This window comes from Ctenopharyngodon idella, chromosome 5 (genome assembly GCF_019924925.1).
Source record: "Ctenopharyngodon idella isolate HZGC_01 chromosome 5, HZGC01, whole genome shotgun sequence".
NCBI lineage: Eukaryota > Metazoa > Chordata > Actinopteri > Cypriniformes > Xenocyprididae > Ctenopharyngodon > Ctenopharyngodon idella.
The window spans coordinates 12,901,567-12,927,895 of NC_067224.1; the positions used below are offsets into that span (position 1 = coordinate 12,901,567).

Genomic DNA, 26,329 nt, shown 5'->3' on the forward strand with positions numbered 1-26,329 from the left:
AAAAATCAGTATCTCAAATTATTAGAATATTTAATTTCAAGTTCTATTAAATTACCATTCTCAGGGTATAAATACTGGCTTTAGGTCAGTAATCCCAACAGCAGTCATGAGGAAGTCTGCTGACTTGACAGTTGTCCAGAAGACGATCATCAAGACCCTTTACAATGAGGGTAAGCCACAGAGGGTCATTGCTGAAAGAGCTGGCTGTTCGCAGAGTGCTGTGCCAAAGCATATTCATGGAAAGTTGACTGGAAGGAAAAAGTGTGGTAGGAAAAGGTGTACAAGTGAAAGGAATGACCGCAGGCTTGGGAAGATTGTCAGGCGAAGCCGATTTAAGAACTTAGGAGAGCTTCAAAAGGAGTGGACTGAAGCTGGAGTCAGTGCATCAAGAGCCACCGCACACAGACGTCTTCAGAAAATGGGCTACAACTGTCACATTCCACGTACCAAGCTACTTCTGAACCAAAGACAACATCAGAAGCGTCTTACCTGGGCTAAGGAGAAAAAGAACTGGACTGTTGCTCACTGGTCCAAAGTCCTCTTTTCAGATGAAAGTAAATTTTGCATTTCATTTGGAAATCAAGGTCCCAGAGTCTGGAGGAAGAGAGAGAAGAGGCACAGAAACCATGTTGCTTGAAGTCCAGTGTGAAGTTTCCACAGTCAGTGATGATTTGGGGTGCCATGTCATCTGCTGGTGTTGGTCCACTGTGTTTTCTGAAGTCCACAGTCAACGCAGCCATCTACCAGGAAATTTTAGAGCACTTCATGCTTCCTTCTGCTGACAAGCTTTATGGAGATGCTGGTTTCATTTTCCAGCAGGATTTGGCACCTGCCCACACTGCCAAAGGTACCAAAAGCTGGTTCAATGACCATGGTGTTACTGTGCTTGATTGGCCAGCAAACTCGCCTGAACTGAACCCCATAGAGAATCTATGGGCTATTGTCAAGAGGAAGATGAGAGACACCAGACCCAACAATGCAGATGACCTGAAGGCCGCTATCAAAGCAACCTGGGCTTCCATTACTCCTGAGCAGTTCCACAGGCTGACTGCCTCCATGCCACACCGCATTGATGCAGTAATTCATGCAAAAGGAGACCCAACCAAGCATTGAGTGCATAGAAATGAACATACTTTTCATTTCTGTTTAAAATATCCATTTATTGATTTTATGAAGTATTCTAATTTATTGAGATAGTGAATTTGTGGGTTTTTGTTAAATGTGAGCCAAAATCATCACAATTAAAATAACCAAAGACTTAAAGTACTTCAGTCTGTGTGCATTGAATTTATTTAATACACGAGTTCCACAATTTGAGTTGAATTACTGAAATAAATGAACTTTTCCATTACATTCTAATTTATTGAGATGCACCTGTATGTATATATATAATTATATATACACACACAGTATATATGTATATGTTATACCTACATATTGCAATACTTAGAATGACGTCGTCCTTTTGGAAAAAAAGAAAAAGAAAAGAAATCAAAAGGCGGCAGAGGTTCGCTTGTGAAACTGTGGAAGCCAGCTCAGGAGAACAGATGATATAAGGTTTCCCTCCTAATAATTTCAGGAATTTCATTATTTCCTATGAAAATATTTGGCTGGCTTTTTGGCTGTACAGAAGGGGGAAAGGGGGTCAGGGAGTTTCATGGCGAGATGAATAAGTCAGCTATAGAGTAAGTGCAAAAAGAGCTTGTTTTTTAAAATGCAGGCCTCAGCTTTAATAAAAGTTCCACTACTGTAGGTCAAAGCCACCTAATCTGAGTTCAATTAAGTTTAATCCACTGGCTCACTTACAAAAACACAACACGAATCAGATGTGGACGTAGGCCTACTACAAAAACAGCAGGCCAAAGTATGCATATGTCCAGCCAAAGTATGCAGGCATCAGTGGTCATGTATTGCACAATGCTGCTCAGGATCATTTGAGGGTTTTTTGCTGAGTAGGGAAGTGGGTGACACTGGCAGTACAACGTTTGAAGCCACATAATGAATCACTAGGCTGACATTCGTGGTGATCACCTTCATGAATGCCAGAATAGTCTGCAAAATAGTCTGGTGCCAATCTCACAGGGCAGAACGTCTTAAAAGAGGTCAGTCCATTCACATCTACATATCGACATGTACAGTACAAGTTTGTGTCATGGGAAGGCTGTCCATTAAACAAGCAAAAAAGGGGAAAAAAAGCGCAGACGTCACTGCTGATCAGTTCCGCCTGGCTGCACTCAGAGTGCTCCAAGTGGTGTGTTGACGCATTTATATTTAATGCCTATTAAATGCGTGATTATGGCTTCATCCATTTACACCCATGTATTATTCATCTGAATCAGTAAAGACGGCCTTACATCCAGATGTACTGAGTGTGGTTTTGCGTAGAGCTGCTCGGGGCGGGTTGGCATGGCAGTGTTCACCAGTTGGCTGAGAGGGCTATAATTTTCTCAGCCTTTCAGGGATCTTTTCATCAGCTCCAAGTACATAAGAGGAGTGATCAATCATCTATACAATTAGCATCATGCACAACCAGGCGTGAAGTTCACAGGCTCGTGGGATAATTTGTAGCTGACCTCTACAGGAATAATATAATTCACAGACAGTTACCATAAAAGGGACTAGAAGAGAGGCAGACTCGTTTATGCAAGGTCTACCAAAAATGGGGGCTGTTTTATATATGAAAAAAGAGAACTGAAGTAGATAAAACATAAGAAATATTGTATGAAAAGAATACAGTAAACAATACTTTCACTGTAGGCTCTCAGAAGAATGAGCACAATGTATAGCTTTAGTATGGATATGTATGTCTGAAACTGTTTTCTACAGGAAACACCTGCCCAAAATCTTTAAAAACATTCATTTCTGAACTGTATATTCCTAAATCCTCCATTACTTCCAGATTTTGTTGTTTGTTATACTACTTTCGCATTTATTCACTCTCAGAAATATGGCTAATATGGCACAAACAAAATATTTTTTTTTTTTTACAATTTATTAAATGTAATAAAATTAAAAAAAAGATTTACTTATAATCTTAGTAATTTTATTACATAAAAACATTGCATCAGCTTTAAAAATAATTTAAAAAAAAAATAAAAAAATAAACTATTTTTTTTTCTGCTGAGCCTTTAATAAACATTCAATTCTTATCCGTGATTCAGTTCCAATGGTCCGCTTTAATGAAACACCATAAATCAATATTTCAATGTTTTTCCATCCACTCACAAAACTTTTGTGAGGAAAATAATATTAGGTGGGAGGAAAAGCAAAAGCATTAATAAAAATATATTTTTTCATCTCATCTCATATTTTTGTCCCACCACCAGGTCCCCTTAGTAAAATACAGTGTGAAAAATATGCCTTGATTATTTTTAACATGATTTTTTGTGCTGTACATTAAACATTGTACATCTATGTGGCAACAGTAGCTGTTACAAAATATTCTTTAGATTTAAAAAAAAAAAAAATATATATATATATATATATATATATATATATATATATATATATATATATATATATATATATATATGCCTTTGAGCAATTTCAGAGCAAATACATAAATAAAGATGTATATTTACTATTAAAGGCTGAAAAACATTGAGAGCTGTATCTCCAGGCCTACATTCATGCTGACTCAACATGAGTTGTGTACCATCACATTTGATGCAGACAGCCAGACACAAAAACACCAATGCCGTAACAAAGCATCAGCATTATTTGGTTCTTATGAATCTCTCACTTTATTTTAGGGGGCAAATATTTTTGAAATAAGATTGAAACTCTTTCCTTGAAACTGAATAAGGTTGTGTGTGTGTCCAGTGATGCTAATATGGTGGAGTGGAAGCCCCCAATGAAAAGGCCTCCACACACAAATGAATCAGCTGGCCTCACAGTGGCATGTTAAAGGACTATTTAATAGCTGCAGTTTAGAAAGAGGAAATCCTTCTGTCCCCAGGGCTTAACTCTTTATCCAAACCTACTTCTGAACACCAGGGGTTGGACCTTGTGGCTGTGTGCCTATGTGTGTGTGCCATTGCATGCAATGAATAGGGAGACAGATCTCAATCTCTCTTTTTTTTAGGTTGCCACTTCTGTAGACTGGTGGTTTCTCAAGCCTTCAGAGGGGAAAAAAAGGTGCTAATAGTGTCCAAATCCTTGATAAGTTAACCAGCTATTAGCCGGCTTAGTTTACAAGCCAAGTGGCTTAGATTATGTCACAGAGTGAAGTCTAATAGAAATACTCATATTATTTGAGCTGGATCCCCTTTTTAAGGACAAAGCAGGGGGCAAAGAGAGCGCACAGCAGTGCAATATACAGTACCTTTGACCACTCTGAGACAAACAAGTATGCACTTGAGATGTGCTGTTAGCAATGCATTTTCAAACACAATTCAATTGAATTTACTCCCAAAAAATTCAGGTAGAGACAACCATGTTTTTATAAAATCTACATAACTGGGCTTTTCACACTGCGCTTAACCCCGGTTATCATCGTTCTAAACACCACTTTTAACCCCGGGTAAGGGAATGTTTCACAACTGTAATTTAGATGTGGGGTTAGCACCGCTTTTTACCTGGGGTTATGAAACACTGCACCGGATGGCGGTGTTAGAATGTTACAACTAGATGCTTAGCAACCGACAACCAATCGCTTGCCTTATATTCACGTGCTTTGGGCAGTCACAGAAACACTGCACGATGTATATAAACAGTCGTTTCTTCGTATGATAGGAAAAATGTGAAACGGCGATGGAAAAATGCAACAATTGAAATGAAGAAGAGACCGTTTCATTCCTACCTTTATAGTTCGAAAAGTTCACTCAGAAAAAATTGATATTACAGTCAGAAATGTGTAATATGAGGACGCGTAATGCTAGAGCCTTTATGTAAACAGGTCACGTGCTGCGTTTGTCCAGTCAGTAACACTGACACCGCTGGTGCCATGTGTTCCCCAGGTAAGCGATGCACACGCACCCGGCCATCCACGTGATGTAAAAGAAAACATGATTCATCAGACCAGGCAACCTTCTTCTATTGCTCTGTGGTCCAGTTCTGATACTCACGTGCCCACTGTTGGCGCTTTCGGCGGTGGACATGGGTCAGAATGGGCACACTGACTGGTCTGCAGCTATGCAGCTCAATACGAAACAAACTGCAATGCACTGTGTATTCTGACACCTTTCTGTCAGAACCAGCATTAACTAGAGCAATTTGAGCTACAGTAGCTCGTCTGTTGGATCGGACCACACGGGCCAGCCTTCGCTCCCCACGTGCATCAGTGAGCCTTGGCCGCCCATGACCCTGTCGCTGGTTCACCACTGTTCCTTCCTTGGACCACTTTTGATAGATACTGACCACTGCAGACCGGGAACACCCCACAAGTTGCACCCAGTCGTCTGGCCCTTGTCAAACCCGCTCAAATCTTTACGCTTGCCCATTTTTCCTGCTTCTAACACATCAACTTTGAGGACAAAATGTTCACTTGCTGCCTAATATATCCCAGCCACTAACAGGTGCCGTGATGAAGAGATAATCAGTGTTATTCACTTCACCTGTCAGTGGTCATAATGTTATGTCTGATCAGTGTATATGCATAAGCTTAAAGTGAATATTAATAACCTGATGTCTTTGTCATTGGTGTTTTGTCATTGTGTTTTTTACAGCCACAAAAAGTTAAAATATATTAAACTAGAAAGCAGTTTAAAATTTATTGTAATTGTAATAATATTTCACAATATGACTGTTTTTACTGTATTTTTGATCAAAAAAATGCAGCCTTAGTGAACATAAGAGACCTTGGTGATTGTATCGGTATCACAATCTAGTTATAACTAACGCAACATTATAATAGCAACCTGTAACTGAGATTTTTTGCTTTAAGATAAAGGCAGCTAAGTTATTATTAGCTAAAACTCAATTCAATATATCACATTACTGAAAGAATACAGATATGAAAAACAGGATAAATAAAACCCTGACCTTTTTTTAAACTTAGTAATAAAACATTTAGTTGAAAATGGCAGATTTTAAAGTTGACATCTGCATGATTTGTAGGCAAAAACACATTCACCACAGCATTTGATTTCAATGTTTTGTTCTTGCACAACTCTTTGTTCATGCATTCTTGTACAATCAAAAAGGAATGTCAAATCACTTCGTTATGCAGCCTTCGGCAAAGCTCTCCAGACATACCATAATCAAATAAAAACAAGCAACAAACAAGTTGGAGTGCTCTCCGTTTGACCACATGCTCTAGTCTCATCTCACACACGAATACACACAAACATCAACAGGACAAACTGCAATTACAGCAACTAAAAAACAAATACAGTGAACTCAGAATCTGTAACCACAGATGGACAGGAAGCAATATGATTATGGAATTTGTGAGCAGTGCCACAATGCAATTAGGTTATGAACCTGGAACCAATATTTTAATTTATAGAACCTCTGAAAGGTAAGTGATGCCTTTTATATTTAATTCGTTCCGATTTACAGATATTAAATATGCAATCATTCAACCCTATTCAGTTACTGTTTCCAGTAACTTTCATCTCGGATCTCTGGCACAGACCCTGGTTGTCCTTAAATGCCTTTGTTTATTTTGATTAAATACACTAAACTGCACTAAATGATAATCAGTGGTTTTCTTTCAAGAATCTGCTGCAAACATAAAGATTGGTTTCAAAAGTCTGAGTCCACCTGTGAAAATACTTCTTTTATTACACTTTTAAATACTTTATGACATGGCATATTTTATGACAAATTATATTATCAGCATGATTTGAGTGAAAAGTTGTATTGAAAAATTAGCATGAATTTCAGAATGTAATTCTGTATTCTTTAGCACGATTTGAGTCACATGATCACAAATTCACTTATTTGATTGGTGACTAAAGAAGTGCCGAATCTGAAATATTCATATTTACTATAACATTTATTTATAATGTTTCTTTGTTTAAATTTTCTTTCCAGATTTAAATTCAATTTTGAATCCCAGATTGTCAGTGTAGACTTTTAAACCCCATGTCACAAAACGGTTACAGGAACTGTTGCTGAGAAAGGGGAAGAGTGGAAAAGAGATCTTCGGTTTGTCCCACCATCCAGAGAACAAATACAGTGCTTTACCCCAACAGTATCCAGTGCCCCCACAACCTCAACATATTTCTGGAAGGTTCTTTTTCCTGAGCAGGACTCCCAGAAGAGTCTCTAATGCTGTAAGTAATAGTGTTGGAGATTCTGCTTTAAGCTGTGATTGGCTCCCCTGCTTGTCCAGGGGGACATAGTTTCCATTCCCACTTACTCTCTATCAAAATCACTTTTATAAGCTTACAAAAAAGGAGAACTATGTCTAGAATCTCCTCAGTCTTCACATCTGGTCACCACGAGAGTAGTTCATTTCACCCACAGAGTAAATCGTGATTGGTTGCCGAGCTCTGAATCGGTGCCAAAACGGACTCTGGGGATACATGAAACACAAAAGCACAGGCCTGAAACTCACTAGTACAGACACACCAAACAGTGCGCACCAAACCATGGGGCAGAGACTCATCCTTCATGGTGTTTTATTGTCCCTCAAACTGCATCCATCCCTGTATACGTTGATTCATGCTCCAGAACTCTGACTCCGGTTAAACAGTTAAGATGTTTTTAGGACGTCACGTCATAATGCATTAATGGAACAGAATTAAAATAGCTGAAAGCTTCACACATAGGAATGAAAATTATAGTACCCTAGAGTTCCCTTCCAAAATCTTTAAACAGCTATGAACTTCTAACCTTGAGCTTTAAAAGAAGAAAAAAAAAACAGTAGTACAAGGGTCAATGACAAATAAGAGTGTCCAAGATAAAGAAAGGGACAAATTCAGTTCATGTTGGATTCATATGGATTCAAACTTTTATAACATTTATAACATGACTCTAAAAATGTTATGTGGTGTAACCATCAAGTAAAATATACTAACATATTTTCCTTACAACCTGAATACATTTGACACATAATATTTTCAAAAAGGTTTTTAAAAAATTTTTCAAGGTAAAAGGAGTCACACCACATGACATTTTACAACTTAAAATTGTCATTTCAATATATTTCTTTTAATGAGAAATACATTTTAATTAATTTAATTATTTTTGTCTTTACAGTAATATCAGAACATTATCACTGAAATATTTTACTTTATGTCTAAAAAAAAAAAAAAATCTAAATTCAGAAATTAATAACATGCTCATCATAGAAGAGGTACCTAATCATTGTATGTATGATTTGAATTCTAAAGTATTTTTGAACAAATTAATAGACATTGACGAAAAATGTCATTGACCCACAAAGCACTTTAACCATATAAATCCTACTTTATCAATTTGAAACACCAATTTTCTAAAGCCTCTAAATTATCAACAGGATCAAAACTTTGCTGAAAAACTTTTACACATTCTACTACATGCCTTCTGTTGACTGATTGACAGTTTATACTTTTTAACAAGTAAAAGGACTTACAGTATAATTGTAAAAATGACAGGTCATGGTACACATAACTACAGAGCTTTGATCATAAAACTAAGCAGTTAAATATCTTACTAAGACATATTATTGGGAGATATAGTGACAACTGACATTTATATGCATTTTATGTTAGTAGTCTGCAATACTGTTATAAAGATCTCATTGATTAACATTACATTACATCTTACTTTTTACATATAAATATCTGCAACTGCACCAAATGACATAATTTGCTTAGTTTGGACCTCTGAATAAAATTGTTTACATATTTTTCCTCCTCGGTTATAGCTTCATATTCTCCTATATCAGTGGTATTCAAATGGCAGACCTTGGTTTCATCTGGACCATGGGACATAATTTCACCATTTTACTGTTTCTACAATTTAAACGGGGAACAATCTATTATAACATCAGTAAATTATGGAGTGCCACAAGGATCTGTGTTAGGCCCTCCACTATTTTCAATATATATGCTGCCACTTGGTAATATTATAAGAAAACACTGAATTAGTTTCCACTGCTATGCCGAGGATTTATATTTCATCACGACCAGATAAAATCTCTAAATTATCCAAGTTGACAGAGTGTGTTAAAGATATAAAATATTGGATGACCAGTAACTTTCTTCTATTAAATTCAGATAAGATTGAGGAATTACTTATTGGACCAAAAATCTGTACACAGAATCTCTTAGAATACAATTTGCATTTTTAGAAGGATGTACTGTTACTTCATCCTCTAAAGTTTAAGACCTGGGTGTTATATTAGACAGCAACTTGTCCTTTGAAAATCATATTTTATATGTTACAAAAACAGCCTTCTTCCAACTCAAAAATATCACTAAGCTACGGAACATGCTATCTGTTTCTGATGCAGAAAAGTTAGTTCATGCATTCATGACCTCTAGACCAGATTACTGTAATGCATTACTAGCTGGTTGTTCTGCATCTTCAATAAACAAGCTACAGTATTAGTTCAAAATGCAGCTGCTCTTACTAGGTCAAGAAAATATGATCATATAACACCAATTTTATCACTTCTACACTGGTTATCTATTAAGTTCCGTATCAATTATCAAGTATTGCTACTGACCTATAAGGCCCTAAATGTTTTAGCTCCTTTGTATTTAACCAATCTTCCATCGCCCTACAATCCATCACGCTCTTTTAAGATCATAAAACTCTGGGCTTTTAGTAGTACCTAGGATATCTAAGTCCACTAAAGGAGGGAGAGCATTTTCACATTTGGCTCCTAAACTCCGGAATAGCCATCCTGATTATGTTCAGGGCTCAGACTCACTCTCCCAGATTAAATCTAGATTAAATACACATCTCTTTTGCCAAGCATTCACATAATGCATCTCATAACCTTGTACTCCAGTTATATCAGATCAAATGCACATGATTATCTTTGGTTAATGTTATGAAAAGCAGCTACGCTAATTATTTTTCATTTGCTTTTCTGTTTTATCTCGGGATGCCCATCCCAAGGTAACTAGAGAGTACATCAGCTCCAGTTTGGTTCCAGCCTCTTATGAAGACTTCAGATGCTTCAACACCTGTGAAGAGATGACCCCAACCCCCTGAGAGGACTTCAGGTGATGTGAACTCTGAATCAACATGCACCATTCCAAATTTTGCTATATATCCTAATCATTGTTAACATGTATTCATTACTTCAGTGAGCTCATTGTTTCTGCCTTAAATTAATACATTGTTTAAATTAATACATTGTTAGCTATCTGCGTGATTTGTATATGTACATTTCTGAAATTACATAATTTGGACACCTCTAATAATAAATTCTTTAAAATTGTAATGTTGACATGCATTTTCTGTAAAGCTGCTTTGAAACTATGTATTGTGAAAAGCACAATACAAATAAATGTGAATTGAAATGTGAATTAAACCAGATTTGTGACAAGTTAACGCGTGGTGCCTTTATACATTTTGTTTTCCCCCCTATACATTTAGCATTATTTTAACGGTAACACTTTACAATAAGGTTCATTAGTTAAACATTAGTTAATGTATTAACTAATGTGAATTAACCATGAGCAATACATTTGTTGCTGTATTTACTAATCTTCGTTAACGTTAGTTAATGAAAATATAGTTGTTCATTATTTGTTCATGTTAGTTCACAGTGCATTAACTAATGATAACAAGATTTTAATAATGTATTAGTACATGTTGAAATTAACATTAACAAAGATTAATAAATGCTGTTTAAGTGCAGTTCATTATTATTTCATGTTAACTAATGTAGTTAACTAATGTTAACTAATGAACCTTATTGTAAAGTGTTACCATTTTAACATTTCATAATAAACAATTTTATAATCTGGAAGATTATTTAGAGATGGCAAGGGAAGACAGAATACTTTGAAATCACTAGTTAACTTTGTTTACTAGAGTTCATTATTAGATTATGTACGTTGTTTGTTTTTAGTAGTTTATTACTTTGAGCAAAATATAAAAATGGTCCATACTTTTCTTAAGAGGTAAACCCTGTACCCCCAGTATGTTTTCTCAGTCCCAAGGCCTTTTATGTGCCATACACATATTTGTCTAAATGTAAATAAATAAATACATAAATACAAACATACATAAATAAAAGTTACCTGAGGGGTGACGCAGGATTAAAGCAGGTCTTCGTGACATCAGTGATGTTGGGGTTGCAGCAGTCCCCATGATCGTAATAGAAATTGTCCCAGTTACACTCTGGGTCACAAACCCCATTCCCCTGCTTGTATTCAGGGCAGCGTGCGCTCTGCCTCTTACAGTATCCGGCATCGAAGCCCGTAAGGGTGTGGTTACATTCTGGATCGCACTCTTCATCGCCCACTTTGCTGATATCACAGTTGGCCAGTATTAGGCGGTTACGTAAGGACGAGTTGTAGACGTTGTGAATGGTTCGCTCCCAGGAAATGTTGTAGACACGGAAAGCGTTGTTCAAGTGCTGATGCTGAAGGTTGATCTGGTGTTCCGTAATCGTCGGCCACCGTCCATCATCATCGTAAACATTTATCACTCGATAGCGCACCGTCTTGGGCTTGCGAAAGCTCCAGAGCTGGTAGTAGTTTGTAATCACCTCCACATTGTCACACACGGTCTGTCCGCAAGGTGGAGGTTTCAGTACAGTGTCACTGAGGTCACCCGCCAGGTTTCGGTCTGAGTGCTCCAACTGGGGGAAGCTGCCATCTTTCACCGTAAGCCACCGTCTTGACATGTTCTCAAAGTTCTCATGGATGACTAGCTGAGAGAGGTCACCAAACTGACCTATACTGTGACCCATGTATCTAATGATCTCACGTTGTGTCAGAGCCCGATGCCACAAGCTCAAGTGTTCCATCGTACCCCTGAAGTTGTGGTTCAGCGCGTTGCCACCGATCATTAGCACCTTGCACTTCTTGGTAAGTGGACTGAAAATCTCACCGGATTGGTCTCGGCTTACAGCAACCTGTGCCCCGTTAACATACAGCTTCATAAAGAGACCATTGTAGGTGATGGTGATGTGTGACCATTGATTGGGAGTGTAGGGTGCATTGGAGGTGATGGTGGTGAGCTTGTGTGCTCGGTCCGTCTTGAGGGAGAAGAAGAAGCGAGGGTCACGGTTGGCTTGGTCACTGACTGCTTTGATGCCAAGCAACCATCCTCTATCACTGGATGCGTAGAAACATTTATCATAGAGACCTGCAGGAAAATGACACACATTAGATTCATGAACAAGCAGATTAAGTACAGTGGGGTCCAAAATAAAATGCATTTTTTTTTAATTGAATGCAATTTTTTTCATAAATTTTATTATCAGCAAAATTATTTGAGTGAAAATGGGAAGATTAACATTGATTTCAGAAAGTCTAAGTAATTCTGTCTCTTTTGCTTTTATAACAGAAGTACTCGAGCTGCGTGAACTCCACAAGTTTGTGTAAAACCTGATGATCATGTTTTCCAGCATGATTTAAAACAGATGCAAAAAACATCTTGAGCTTCAATAGTCACATGTCAATGCCACTAATTTGATTAGTGAGTGACCTTAGTGAAAGCTTAGTGCGGAATTTTACATATTTCATAATAATTTTCATAATTTTCATAATTTTGTTACTTTATTTCAAAATTTATCTTAAAGTTTACACTATTGTTCAAAATTTTGGGTCTGTAAGATTTTTAAAATGTTTTTTAAAAACATTCCTCTTATGCCCAAGGCTGCATTTGATCAAAAATGCAGTGCAAATACAGTAACACTGTGAAATATTTTTACAATTTAAAATAACTATTTTCTAGTTTAATGTATTTTAAAATGTAATTTATTCCTGTAATGGCAAAGCTGAAATTTCAGCATCATTACTCTAGTCAAGTCACATAATCCTTCAGAAATCATTCTAACATGCCGGTTTTCTTATTATTATCAATGTTGAAAACAACTGCTTAATATTTTTGTGGAAAATGTGGTACTTTTTTTTTTTTTTTTTTCAGGATTCTTTGATGAATAGAAAGTTCAGAAGAACAGCATTTATATGAAATATACATTTCTGTAACAAATTAAAAGTCTTTACTGTCACTTTTGACAAACTGAATGCATGCTTGCTGAATAAAAGCACCAATTTCTTTCCAATTTGTTAAAATACTTACATTTTTCTTTCTTTTTTTTTTTTAATACCAAAATTTTCTGTTTAGATTTAAACTTGATTTTCAATTGCATTTTCATAGTGTTCATTTAGACTGTATCTTTTATCAGTACTGATATTTGCTGCTCAGTAAACACAGTTAGCAGATATAGATTTATCCTGAAATATAATGAAAGGTGCACAGTAGTAATTTAGCAAACTGACTGATGCAACAGCACATACGTAAGTTACCGCAGCCTGATACGGAGAGTGACGAAAAACTATGTTTGTCCAGAAAAGTGGGGAACACAGAGTGGTTCCCATGATCAAATCGTTACAACAGTCCAGTCCAAGGACTACAGGCCTATGAGGAAGCATCTGCTAGCAATCAGGCCCAGACAGTGTGGTCTTGTATCAACAGAGCAAAGGTTACTTGAATTTTCGGTCTATTTTCTTGAAATGTGCCTCAGCAGTAGGGATGTTTGAAATCAAAAATGGTCCTTTTTCGGCATAGTCCGTATTATGATTGGGGCTCTAAAACCCTTTCTTCCTGTTTCGTTTGGAAACCATGTGCAGAGCTCCAGAAGGAAACGTATTCTTACATTTAATGGGTACACGTCCTTCATAATCATCTAGAATGTGTAAAAGAGGATTTTATTTGAATCATTGTACTTCAACACTGCAGAAATCAGATACAGGGCATATTCTAAAATTTTAATTCTAACATTTAACCAACAAGCTCTGCAAATCCATACAGAGCTGCCTAATCCAGTAAGTTGCTGAGCAATGAAACCTGAAGTCGAAGACAGAAAATGAGGATCTAGTGACCCTCATTCTGTCTTCTGCATGAGGAAATCTTACAGCGGAGAGAAGTATGTTTGGTAGAGGTAATTGGCGAATCTCAGTTAGGGCGAATCAGCAGTAAAGCGTTACCAGGGTAGCAGAGGAAAATATCACTATACCACATTACTACTTTAGTACACAAAATATGTAACATAACTCCAAATTTACACATGCCTCTGCAACAGGGAAATGCATTTGGACGTAACTGCTTAAATCTCCTTCAGTGAAGCTGAATGCATGAGGATCCTTTGACCGCTAGGATTGACCACTTTAAAGAGATCATTCATTTGGTAGCGCCTTAGTAAAGAGCAGACAGGAGCATGTAGTTCCCTCTCACTTCTGGGCTGCCAGCAGAACCACTGCCAGCATCTATAAAAATAAATTGTGCCATAAAACTGAGGAAATTACAATCTGTGAAATCCTGGAATGAGACCACTAAGTGGGAAATAACAAACAGGTACAATTCTTGCCAGCACCGAACTTTAGACATGTAAGGGGCTCAGTGTAGGGAGAGGAATGGGGGTTCAATGAATGGATGGATGGAGGCACTAGAGAATGCTAATTTTATATTGATCACCATAGAGATTTCATTAAAAACAACAGAGCATAAGAAATACCGTACACAGCTTTAAATAGGCCTAGTTCAAAGATAATGCATTAAATACTAATGTATGATAAACAGAGTGGAGAAAAAGTCTCGTACACAAATATAATACTGTTTGTTTTGCAAATTAACTTTATGAAATCAATCCAGTCATTGAACTAAGTACATGCTGAAGTTGAAAAATGTAATTTCGGAAATGAATGCAGTTGGCTCCTTGTGCCGAATATGGCGTACCTTGTAATCCTTTCCAATATTTTATGAACGCATCCATTTTGAGTTCATTCAATCTCAGTATCCAGCACCATGGACAGAGCACTACAAAGTGAGCATTACGAAATGAAAGACACAAGCGCAGCAGCTGTTTAGAAAAATGTATATACACCAGTAATGTCTATAGACCTTTATTAAAACATCTAAGGAATGAATTGTAGACTTGTTACTTTTACACTTAGTTGTTAGACTAGTTTTCTGTTAGCTATGGGGTCAGTAAAATCCTTTTAAAGTAAAATAAACAAACTAAATTGTTTTTTTATGGTATTTTCAGTAATGCATTATAATTAAGACAAACTGTTATTTATCAGTACACATGTATGATTATATATATATTTTATTAACATTTATTTTATATTTATTTTTTAAAATCACATCTTAATAAACCTCCTACAAAGTATCTAATACCATTACAGAAACATAAAGTACCTGTTAACAACTACATTAACCAAACATAAATCATTCTATTTAGTAACATGATATCTGAATATTTAAATTTTTATGGCCATCATTACAAACCTCTAAGTGGTGCTATTGACAGTTTTATGAGGTGATTATTAATTTATTGTAATGTGCCATAAAATATCTCATCCCACTGACAACAGTGACAAGAAAAAAAGTAAAATGTACACATTTCTATTTGAAATCAGACTGCGTAAAATTTCGGATTAACAGGTGCCGCCGCCTAACGTCAGCAGACATGCTGTAAAACTTCTAGTAAAAATGTCATCTGTCTGAGAACAGTGCCTCTCTGTGCGCTCTTGTGTCTGAGGATCTGATTGACTGCACTGCCGAGTCCATTCCATGATGTTTTGTGGCAAGGACTGTAATATCTTTACAAGAAGAAGCAATAACAAAACCACTTGAAGAAAGGATGGACAAGGAACTAATTTTATAGCTTCCTCCATCTGGACTGACACTTAAATCATTCTTTTCTCTAATTCCACTACCTGAAGACTCCTGATTACAAAACAGCACATATTTGTGGGTTAAAACCTGACAGTCAATATATGAGGGCCACAACTTAGTTACATGGACCACAAACATTTAATGCTTTGTTTAAAGCGAAATTTGCTGAACAACTGTATTTGATGCGCAGTAGGAAAAGCTATATAAACTCTGCCAGCGCCCCCTCGTTGCTTCTTAATGTTACTGTGACTAAGGAGATCATTGTGAGGACAGAGGAGTGGACTAATTTTAGATGACTCACTGACAAGATGTATTCAATCAATCCATTAACATGCAGCTCTCTGGAGATATAAAGCTTATTTAAAGACAATGTACCCAACTGTATATAATGAAATTAATTTTCAATGTCCTGAGTCTATGATTTGCAATTTAAATCATGCATCTTGAAATCTATCACTGAATTGCATGTGCATGACTCATTAATTGAGAATTATTTATAAAAAAAAAAAATTGTCTTGTAATGTTTTAATTTGGATTTTTACTTTTTAAATGTAATTTATATAAGCATAATCATGCGATGTTCGTGAAAATACAAACTAAGCACTGTGGATCTTTTGTAGATTTCTAATGACATTTCTAATGAAACTATAAGAAACCAGGCAGTCTGGTAATTACAGCTAACAAATCTGTCCCTTTACATACATTTTCAACAACTACACGTGGGTTTGCATTTTATTTAGCCTTTAAGTGACCCCCAAGCATTTTAGAGAGATAATAAAAATGATTTGATTTGTATATCATTACAGTATATTTTCGTTTATGTTCCCACAAAACTGCATGCTATAGGGGTTCATGGGGTGCACGCAGGATTCATAAACCGACTCCACGGGTATTACGCTCTCTGTTGGCTGGAGAAGGGATGGGGAGAAAAAGAAATCACATAAATTTGTTTAAAGAAGAAGAAAAAAAAAAAAAAATACAACCGAGCAACTAACACGCCCACCTATGCTACTCCATCCCCATAAGAATAATGCGTAATGTGCGTAAGTAGATATTTTTCAAGACAAATAAACGTACGGATTTTGTTATTCGATTATAAACTATAAGCGCTTCGTTAGTGGGAAATACATACTTGAAAAACACATTTTAAAATAAAACACACAATTAAGAATATGCATACATCATGACTAAAGCAAAATAAGCACCCGCTGTAGTGTCAGTTTGGTATATAGGGGTGTATGTGTAGTATTTAGTGCAGAGCAGTGCACGTAAGGAGCACAGTAGCCTATGCATCAAAGGGATGACGTATTTGTTTAAGCGATTTCTGACACAGATACTTAATCATACAGCATCATAGAGAAAAATCTACAGACTACGCCGCTATCACAATTTTCTCGCAGACACTTTAAAATGCAGTTTTAAAGATGCAAAAAATGATAATAATAACAATAAATAAACAAATAAAATTCATAAAACGCCATTTGTATAAGACTTAAACATCAAACCAATAAATATACCATATTGGGGTATTGAAATTGCTTTACTTCATATTAGCTACAATAAACCGTCCAAAGATCAATAACTAGAAACGCAATTTAAGTCGGTAACGTTAAAACTACAAGATGCTACCAAAAGTTGGGTGGCGATAACCTGCCGATCGCATGCAAAACCCAAGAGAGTTTTTGCTTGTAAACAACAGCAAAGGCGCATATGCTTTGGAGAGATCTGTTATTGTTAACTATTCTCAGTACATGCTTTCATTAGCTCATAAATAGTCAAAGTGATATAAAGAAGTGCTAGTGGCAAGTGTTTATGCAACTATTCGAAAGCTGGAGGTGACTTATGAAGCACGGGCATGCTGCAGTTACACTATGAAATGATTTCTGCAGTGAATATAATGCAAGTCATAATTAAGCAAATCAAACCTCCGATAACAGCTGGAGAGCGCTGCCCACCCTCAGGTTTTATCCACATTTCCAGGGTGAAATTACCCCTTGGCACCTCTGCATTGGGTTTCAGACGCAGTTGGTCTCCTCGACCGGTAAAGTAAACAGCCCTCCGCCGACCTGGGCTGTTTTCCCCCGCCTGTGACAGGCGAGGGGAGCGCCGATCTATCCCGGGAAGTGAGCGTTTGCCCCGAGGCAGGCGTGTGGCACAAGCTCCTGGGAAGGTACTTCTGGCTTCCCTGATGCGTACCAAGTCTCTTTTAGACCTTACAATTCGCCGTGGAGTCCCACACTCAGATCCCAAGCACACGATAAAAAGCAAAAGGCATAGGAGCCAAGTGCAAATGGGCAAAAGTTTCATTTTCAAGTGGAGAGAAGAGATTTTTGTCAATGGATAGGGGATTTGATGATTTCAAAATACTAAATAGCGCTCGTCTTTGGAGATCTTTCCCGGTCTTTTGCTTTTACAAAAGCCTGTCAAGACGCGTATTCAACACCAACCAAGACGGCAATGCTGTCTTATTTTTTCCTTTATAATGTTAAGCCACGACCCCCTTTCCTTGCCCCTTTCAAAGACACTTCAACACAGATTGAGGGGGGAAAGGAATATGTTAATTCATCCAAGTGCTCCACCTTCCCAATTGAATGGATCCCATTAAACTGCAGGGATGACTGAGTAATCAATCAGTGTGGAGAGGTCAAAATCATTTCCCTTTCACTTTTTCTTCATCCGCATTTCAAATAAACTTGGTAAAACGCGTTTCTCAAACATATCACATGCACAACTCTATACGCGTACATGTATGAGTATTTGAACGGGGTCACTGGCAAGACCGGCGTGAATTTCTTGAGAGTTATTCGCATAGCCTACATTAAGTAGAAATAACACATAACATTCGAATATCTAAATCGGTCTAAATCGACTCGTAAGAGTGGAAATAAAAAGATATGATTTGTCAAATATAATATTAGGCTACATGTTTCAGGCAACTCGTCGTTACGTCACATTGTTTTTTCTTGGCCGAAGGCATAGTGTGAATAGCCGTGTTCATTCTGACAGGAGTCGCAGGTAACCTGCTCGCTGTTTTGTTTCTCAGTGCTTATCTGAACCGGGACGGTGTTTTTATTTTGCGCACCGCTGCGTTGAGAACCCTCTAGCGGCTACACGATGAACTCTCAAGAAAACCACAAGAAAAAAAAAGAGCAAAAAACAAAATATGGTCAGGCACGTTAAATATTTTTATTGTTCTTTCCTTTGTCCACAACGACCTATTAACGTGTGCAGCGCTGGGTGGGGAAGCAGAATGACAGAAAGCCAAAAGCGGGCTTGCTGATCGGGAGAACGAGGAGGTACAGCAGACAATGATCAAATGATCAAAATTTCAGGAAAAGGATGGTTTCTGTGTGCATCATAAATATATATGTGCGAATAATGACTTTAACGATGAAAAGCTGACACTAAGGGAAAAACGACATCCATCAAAAAATAAATAAATAAATAAATAAAAATAAATAAAATAATAATAATAATAATAATAATAATAATAATAAAGGTAAATATTAATTTGATTTTCTCTCCCCATTTAATATTTTCAATTTACTTTCCCTATATATTTGGTATATGATCCACAATTTTATAAATAAATAAACTTAAAAATTACATCATCCTTTCATGATGAACACTGAATGACATCATGAATGTAAATGTCTTTTCTTTTTTCTTTTATTTATTTATTTATTTATTTATTCTATTTTCTCTTTCTATAATAACCACCATATTATGACCTTAAAAGACAACGGTAATAATGGATAAATGAACAATAAAACTTTAACTCTTACATAGCAATCACAGCATTAACACTTGAAAACATTTTTTGTCTGACTGAATAAATTAAATGTTTTTAAAAAAAAATTTTTAAAGGATTTTGTGAAATGACCCTCGTATGAGTACACAGATGAATTTAGGGAGCATATAGCGCTAATGTATAATAGGAAGCACATACAGTATGGAAAAGAGTGACAGATCTGAATACATATATGGTACCTATAACAGAGTATCAAAGCATTTCCAGCCAGAGTTCTGGTGCACCCTCTTATTGCTTTTCCTTATTGAATGTCAGCAGCAGAGGGAGTCTGGAAAATGACTGAACGCACTTCCTACATCGTCTGCTCCTGATCTCGGTGTTCTGGTTCTCACAGCTGCAGAGGGACTCCTTGCAAACATGTGACGTCAATACTGCTGAATATCAATGGGCACTGGTGCTAAAGGACCAGCGGGAAACCTGGGGTGAGCCACTATAGAGCCCCTCATTCGGCAGGTTCTTACCTCAAAGTTACTTTCAACCATTCTTATTCAGCAGGATGTCCAAATTACTTTAAGCTCTTTGCTCAGGAAGGTTTTACAATGATACTCCAAAGTACCTTATCTCTTATCACTTGAAATGGGTGCAGTCTACTAATAAAACTCATTAAAGGATCAGGAGGCACAGCACTGAACTACAAGCATAATAATTCCTGCCTAAATTACGGTATAACTTGTTACGTGTCCAAACCAATTTAATAGTTAATTTCAATGGTTTTATAATTCTTCCATTTATTTTTCCTCCTATAACTGATCCCATACAAAGCGACTAACTGCTTTTACTGGGCAGAAAGAAGCTGCATTTACAACAACAACAACAAATAAAGAGCAGCAGGAACAATATATCCAAAGTGAAAAGAGTGATTTACTGAGTTTAGAGTGTATATATTTGCTTATGATACATGCACATAAAAATATATAGAAGTATACACTTAATGCCCTGTCGCTTTGGATGAAAGCATCTGCTTTTATGTAAATTTACTTATTAGCATATTCTCAGTGGAGTTCTCTATCTGACTTCAGCAAAATCTGATTTATTTATTTATTTATTTTTTAGAAGTATTTTTGTGATACTAGTGCCATATCTATTTTATCTCTAGGCTGTTGGTAAAAACGTTAGCATGAATCACAGGTGCTAGGATTTTATCACAGCTAAACAATTGTAAAACTAGTTGAATATACAAAATATGTAAAGAAAAATATTCTTTTAAAATATCTGGTTATTTCTTTGTGATTAGTTATATCAGTTGATCTGACCAGTATATTTAAAATAAAATATTTAAGTCATTTGAAAAACTTGTGATGTAGATCCCAGTTATACTTTTGCCTTAAATGCATAATATTCCATATTAAAGCAGAGATAAGCAATGATATTATTATTTTGTTTCCTCGTATGTGAGATGCAGTGGGTTAATATTTTTGTTAATTGCCCATAATTGTGGCAACTCTGACTTCCTGTATTAAAAATCTATATTATTATTATGTCTTTTGCAATGTAAGGATTTAGTGCTACTATTACTGTTGAGAAATATATATGTTTTTGTGTCACCAAAAGATGGAATATAGGTTTGTGGTGGTCTTGCAACAGGATTTGTGCAGTCAATTATTATTTTATCATTTATCTGCTCTGCTATTAGACTGTAGAAGACTGACTCACGGCTTTACATTCAGCATTTTTAGTAGGGTGCTCACTGCATTAAAGAAATTAAACTTTACAAATCATTCAAAGATAACATTAAGAGAGCTCTGTGCTGGTCTTGTATTGTGATTAATAGCAGGTTGCGTAGACAGCTGAAGACGTCATCAATGACGTATATATCCCAATTTTTACTCTCTGCTTACTCCCTCATCTGCAATCAGGAAATGCAAGTCAGTTAATTTGAATTGATCCTGGCTTGTCTCCTACCTGGAGACCTACTACAACTAAAAGTCTAAGAGCAATTAACCAAACACTTAATCTTTCTGCTGATGCTGAGGCATAAGGATTTCATAATGTATTTGAAGCTCACTCAACTCTGGAATACTTAGTACTTCTTTTTGGCTTTGCCTTCACTGCAAACACATATGAATAATAATCTTTGTGGAATTTTCCAGCACCTGCACAAAGGGCTGGGTCGGATAGAAGCTTAAATATTGTATTGTGTAATAACGACTAAGCATAAACTCTCTCATGCCAGGAACTGTCATTTTTGTACTCATGGACCATTAAGAGGTGCAATATTCATTGGCAGTAAAAGAACAGCTTGTCCACATAAATGGAAAATGCAAGTGAGCACCCATTACAATTGTGAAACAAATCCTTTTTTATGATGTATCAGCTGAGTTTATCGATGAATTGCAATTTGAGAGTACAAAGTGAAAATGCAGAATCTCATTCAACAAGCATATTTTCAAATATCACAGCAAAATTAATGCAGAATTAGTGTGTTAATTCATGAATATGAAAACAGATTGTCATTGATTAAAAAACATTTGCAGCTTCACCTTTGATTGTGGCAGTTTCTTTTACGCAATTCAAACAGGTATGTTTGTGTATGTGTGAACAAGCGAGTGTGAACAAGTGTTTGTGTGTAGTAGGGGAAATTCCATCTGGTGTTTATTGTACCCATCTTTCAAAAGATAACCATCATAAAAATAGGGAGGGATGCATGTTCTGACATCTATTGTATCTGATCCAATAAAGGTAATATAGGCATTTCTTATTCATTCCAGAGATCAAGGTGTTCCACCAACGAAAAAGATCAATTTGTAGCTAGGGAGACTCTGGAAAAACCCTGTACTCAGCCCAGTGCAACATTTTCCAATGAGTGATGGAACAACGTATTAATTTAATCTCAGCTGCATGAAGTTGTTGTCACTGGGATGGTGTTGGCAAAATAACCAAAATAAATGGTACGCTCATGAACCTGGTATTTGTTGGCAAACTTCGTTTATATTAATAAAAAGCAAGATCCTTATGTGTAACCAGGCCCATCTGTGATTTATTTATTTATTTAATATTTTGCATTTTCTGCAGTGTTAGAAAATATGGAATTCTGCAGAAAGGATTTGAACATGTTGAAATGTCTTAAACAGCTGAAAGCTACTACAGCACTATCAGTAGCCATAAGCATAACCAAAATTTGAAAAAAAAAAGAAAAAAAAATCACGGAAAGGGTACGGGATATGTATGATGGAATTTCTGTGGAAATCTGTGGAGCTTTTCCAGATGCAGATTCCATGTGGGCCTTGGTACAACTGATATTGTGACAATAAACATACATTTACGGCTTTGAAATTTCATAAAAGTTTCTCCATTAGTGCTGTCTGTTGCATTTACACTACCCTTTGAGGTCAGTCATTTGATTAAAAAAAAAAAAAAAAAGTCATTTATTCCTGTGAAGGCAAAGCTGAATTTTCATCAGCCACGATCCTTTAGAGATCATTCTAAATTCTAATACTGTATGCTGATTTGATGCTCAAGTTAAAAATAAATAAATAAATAAATAAATAAATAAATAAATAAATCCAAGATTCTTTGATGATAGAAAGATCAAAAGCACTGCATTTATTTGTGAAATATATATATCAGTTGCTTATGATTAATCAGACAAAATGGTGTCACATATATTCATCCTTATTTGTGGAGCACGAATAAAGCCCTCTTTGCGTCCCCTCAGAATGTTATTCTAATAAATTATTAGTTTCTCATATTAATAGCCCATCACACAGTTACTTAATTTAATTCACTTCAAGTGTCCCAGCAGAGAAGGACAAAGTCAACCACCTGTACCTCAAGCATCTGATGTAGATGAATATTTAACAGAGCTCAAGGTAAGAGCTCAGTAAATGTGAAAGTGGGAAGCCACAACCTCACCAGTGATGCTGTTGAAAATCAAGCTAGCATGAAATCAGCAGTGATGATCAGTGTATAGACTTTTTTTGTTTTTTACAGTCAGAATGTGATTATGAAATGTATGAATCAACAGAGACTGATTTCAGCTTAACTTATTAAATCAAACTCTGTCGATTCTGACTGAACTTTAAGGGTGAATGGGACATACATATTAAGCTTAAAGCCCAGCATACATATCAATCACATTCTGACTGTAAGAAACCAAAAAAAAAAAAGAATTTTCCCTCAGGACAGTGGCTTTGCTTGGGTCTCTAATTACTGCTGTAATTGATTTGTTTCTAAGCAACGAAAGCTTTTAATGAATCAAATAATTTCTCTCAACTTCTGAATCAATATCTCACCACTGAGCCATTGAGACAAACATGTTCTCCACCCATTTCCTTTTGCATAGTTGGTAACTTTGATTTTTATTTACTCTCTGTGTGGGGAAGGAGAGGAAAGAAAGAAAACAGTAAGTGACATCATCTTGTTTCCAGAACATTTACTCAATCTGGTTATATTGATTGAGCAGAAGTAACACTTTTACATAGGAGAGACTGGGGCAAGTTATCAAATTGGGACGTTTTAAGTCAAACATCCAATTACAAAATTGTTTTGTAATTTAATAATTTAATAATTTTGTAATGTTTACTTCAGCTTTATATTTGTTTGCATTTTCAACATCTACTGTAGTACAAAAACTTCTTAAATTAGAATAATGTTTGTGAATTGTTATTACAATATCATTGTACTGTTGTGATTTTTTTAACAAGAGAATACATGGGGGTGGGGGGGGGGGGGGGGTTGTCACACTAATTGATGAATTGATTTAAATAAATAAACTTGACCTTTTGCAATTTCTATTGACCAAAACAATGGTTTGATATATATTTTTTAAATTATCTGTATTTTCTGTTACCATTTTTATTCATAATTGTTTTAGTTTAATTTTTGCTAAAAAGTTTAGCATAGTTTAGCACAGTGTAACACTGCCATGCTGTGTTCCATTAATTGTATCTAATTTTTCTCTACCACTATCTCTAATAGTGGTAGAGATGCTAAACAGCTTTTTTGCAGTCAAGACTTGTGTGTAAAATAATCAAGAATTTGATAATGAGAAATATTCAAAGTGTGACAAATATCCCCAGAATATCCTACAAACCCATATTATTATTATTATTATTTCTGATTTATGTTTAAGATAATTTGTTCACGGTTTAAAAGGAAAAACTTATGCTTTCAAGTTTCTTATTATATATATACACACATCAGGGTTTGATCATATGACAAAGAAATTTTGAAAAATAATACTTAAAGCTGCAGTCCGTAAGTTTTGCCTCTTTGCTGCCATCTCTGTTTGAAACTTGGAATTGCAGTTATTTGCGGAATCATCATCTTTACGTGGGTTGTGCCTCAGCATGACTCCTCAGCACGGATGAATCTAATGTTTGCTGTCAGTCACCACATCGGTGTGGACACTGTACTTCGGAATCACAGATTGTAGTCCTGAAGTATGACCAAAGTAAGAATTTTCACCGGAAAATGTCATCTGAACAACAATTGAGGGAAAAAAAAACAAAAAAACAACAACATTACAATAAATCACGCTGCCAATGGTGATTAATTCTAATGATCACTTAGCTCGGATCACATCAAACTGTGCAAATTATTGTGATTGTTATACATTGTTCTCAAATTGTTAATGTTAAAAACATCAGCATTGCGTGATTGTGTATTTAGTGTGTATTAGCGTTACCTGTAGATTTCAATTTCTGTACAGTCTAATCTCTAACGTTAAAGGATTAATCCACTTTCAAATTAGAATTTCCTGATAATTTACTCATGTCATACAAGATGTCCATGTCCTTCTTTCTTAAGTCGAAAAGAAATTAAGGTTTTTGATGAAAACATTCCAGGATTATTCTCCTTATAGTGGACTTCAATTGGCCCCAAACGGTTGAATGTCAAAATTACAGTTTCAGTGCAGCTTCAAAGGGCTTTAAACGATACCAGACGAGGAATAAGAGTCTTAATTAGCAAAGCGATCGGTCATTTTCTAAAAAATTTTTTTTTTTAAATGCCTATGCTTTATAAACACAAATGATCGCCTTGCAAGTGCTTCCGCCAGACTGCACTTCCATATTCTTCAAAAAGGTTACGCTGTATGTCCTACGCCTTCCCTATTCAATTTACGGAAAAAAACTGAACTGGCGCCGCGTTCGTTCCGTAAGTAGAATGGCGGAAGCACTTGCAAGGCGATCATTTATAAAACATTATTACAAGCTTACCGTTGTGAATCAGGCTAAGGTAAGGAGATAGTTTTGAACACTGGCTGGTTATGTACTTGGTCAATATTTGGTTTTGGATAATTTTTAACCAAAAAAAAAAAGTTATGGACAGCAGCTTTAATGTTGCTGCCAATTAACATGTTAAGCTATGGTATACTGACAGTCCTAAAGTCCTCTAAGTGACAAAAAGCTCACCTCTGTACTGTGTCAAAGTTTGGACACCCCATGTGGCCATTCTAGAAACACTATCAACACCGATTCCCAGAACGAGATAATTCATGCTCCGATATAGCAGCAACACAAACCCTCAAAATTCACCAGGGATGCTTCATGTTAAAAATCATGGGCACACAGCATGTGAATGTGTTATATTCTGCTTTATGTCACAACAAGGCCAGTCAATCAGCCCTGAGGGAGGAAGGTTGATAAAGGAGACCAGTAAGATTGTGACCAGTTCCTGGAAATCCCTCCTCTTAGGGCCTGTTTCCTCTCCCTGCTGCCTCTAATGCACTACTCCCATTATACTCACACAGTAGTAGGTGCGTTGCCCTCTAATATCAGTTACTTTCAGAGATCATCATAACTTCTGATAAGACATTCAAAGATACTTTGGATT

The 26,329-nt window shown here is 36.2% G+C and overlaps 1 protein-coding gene across 2 annotated transcripts in view; it reads right to left on the reverse strand.

Annotated features, from left to right (window-relative positions):
- pappab (pregnancy-associated plasma protein A, pappalysin 1b) overlaps positions 1–19,266 on the reverse strand; it is a 105,178-nt gene extending 85,912 nt beyond the window's left edge. For both annotated transcript variants that reach the window (XM_051893731.1, XM_051893730.1), the window contains exons 1-2: positions 17,670–19,266; positions 11,133–12,204 (exon numbers count right to left, since the gene is read on the reverse strand). In XM_051893731.1, the coding sequence (XP_051749691.1) occupies positions 11,133–12,204; positions 17,670–18,051 (1,454 nt within the window). In that variant the 5' untranslated portion in view covers positions 18,052–19,266. The remainder of the gene's footprint in view (positions 1–11,132; positions 12,205–17,669) is intronic.
- Between the last annotated feature and the right edge of the window lie 7,063 nt (positions 19,267–26,329).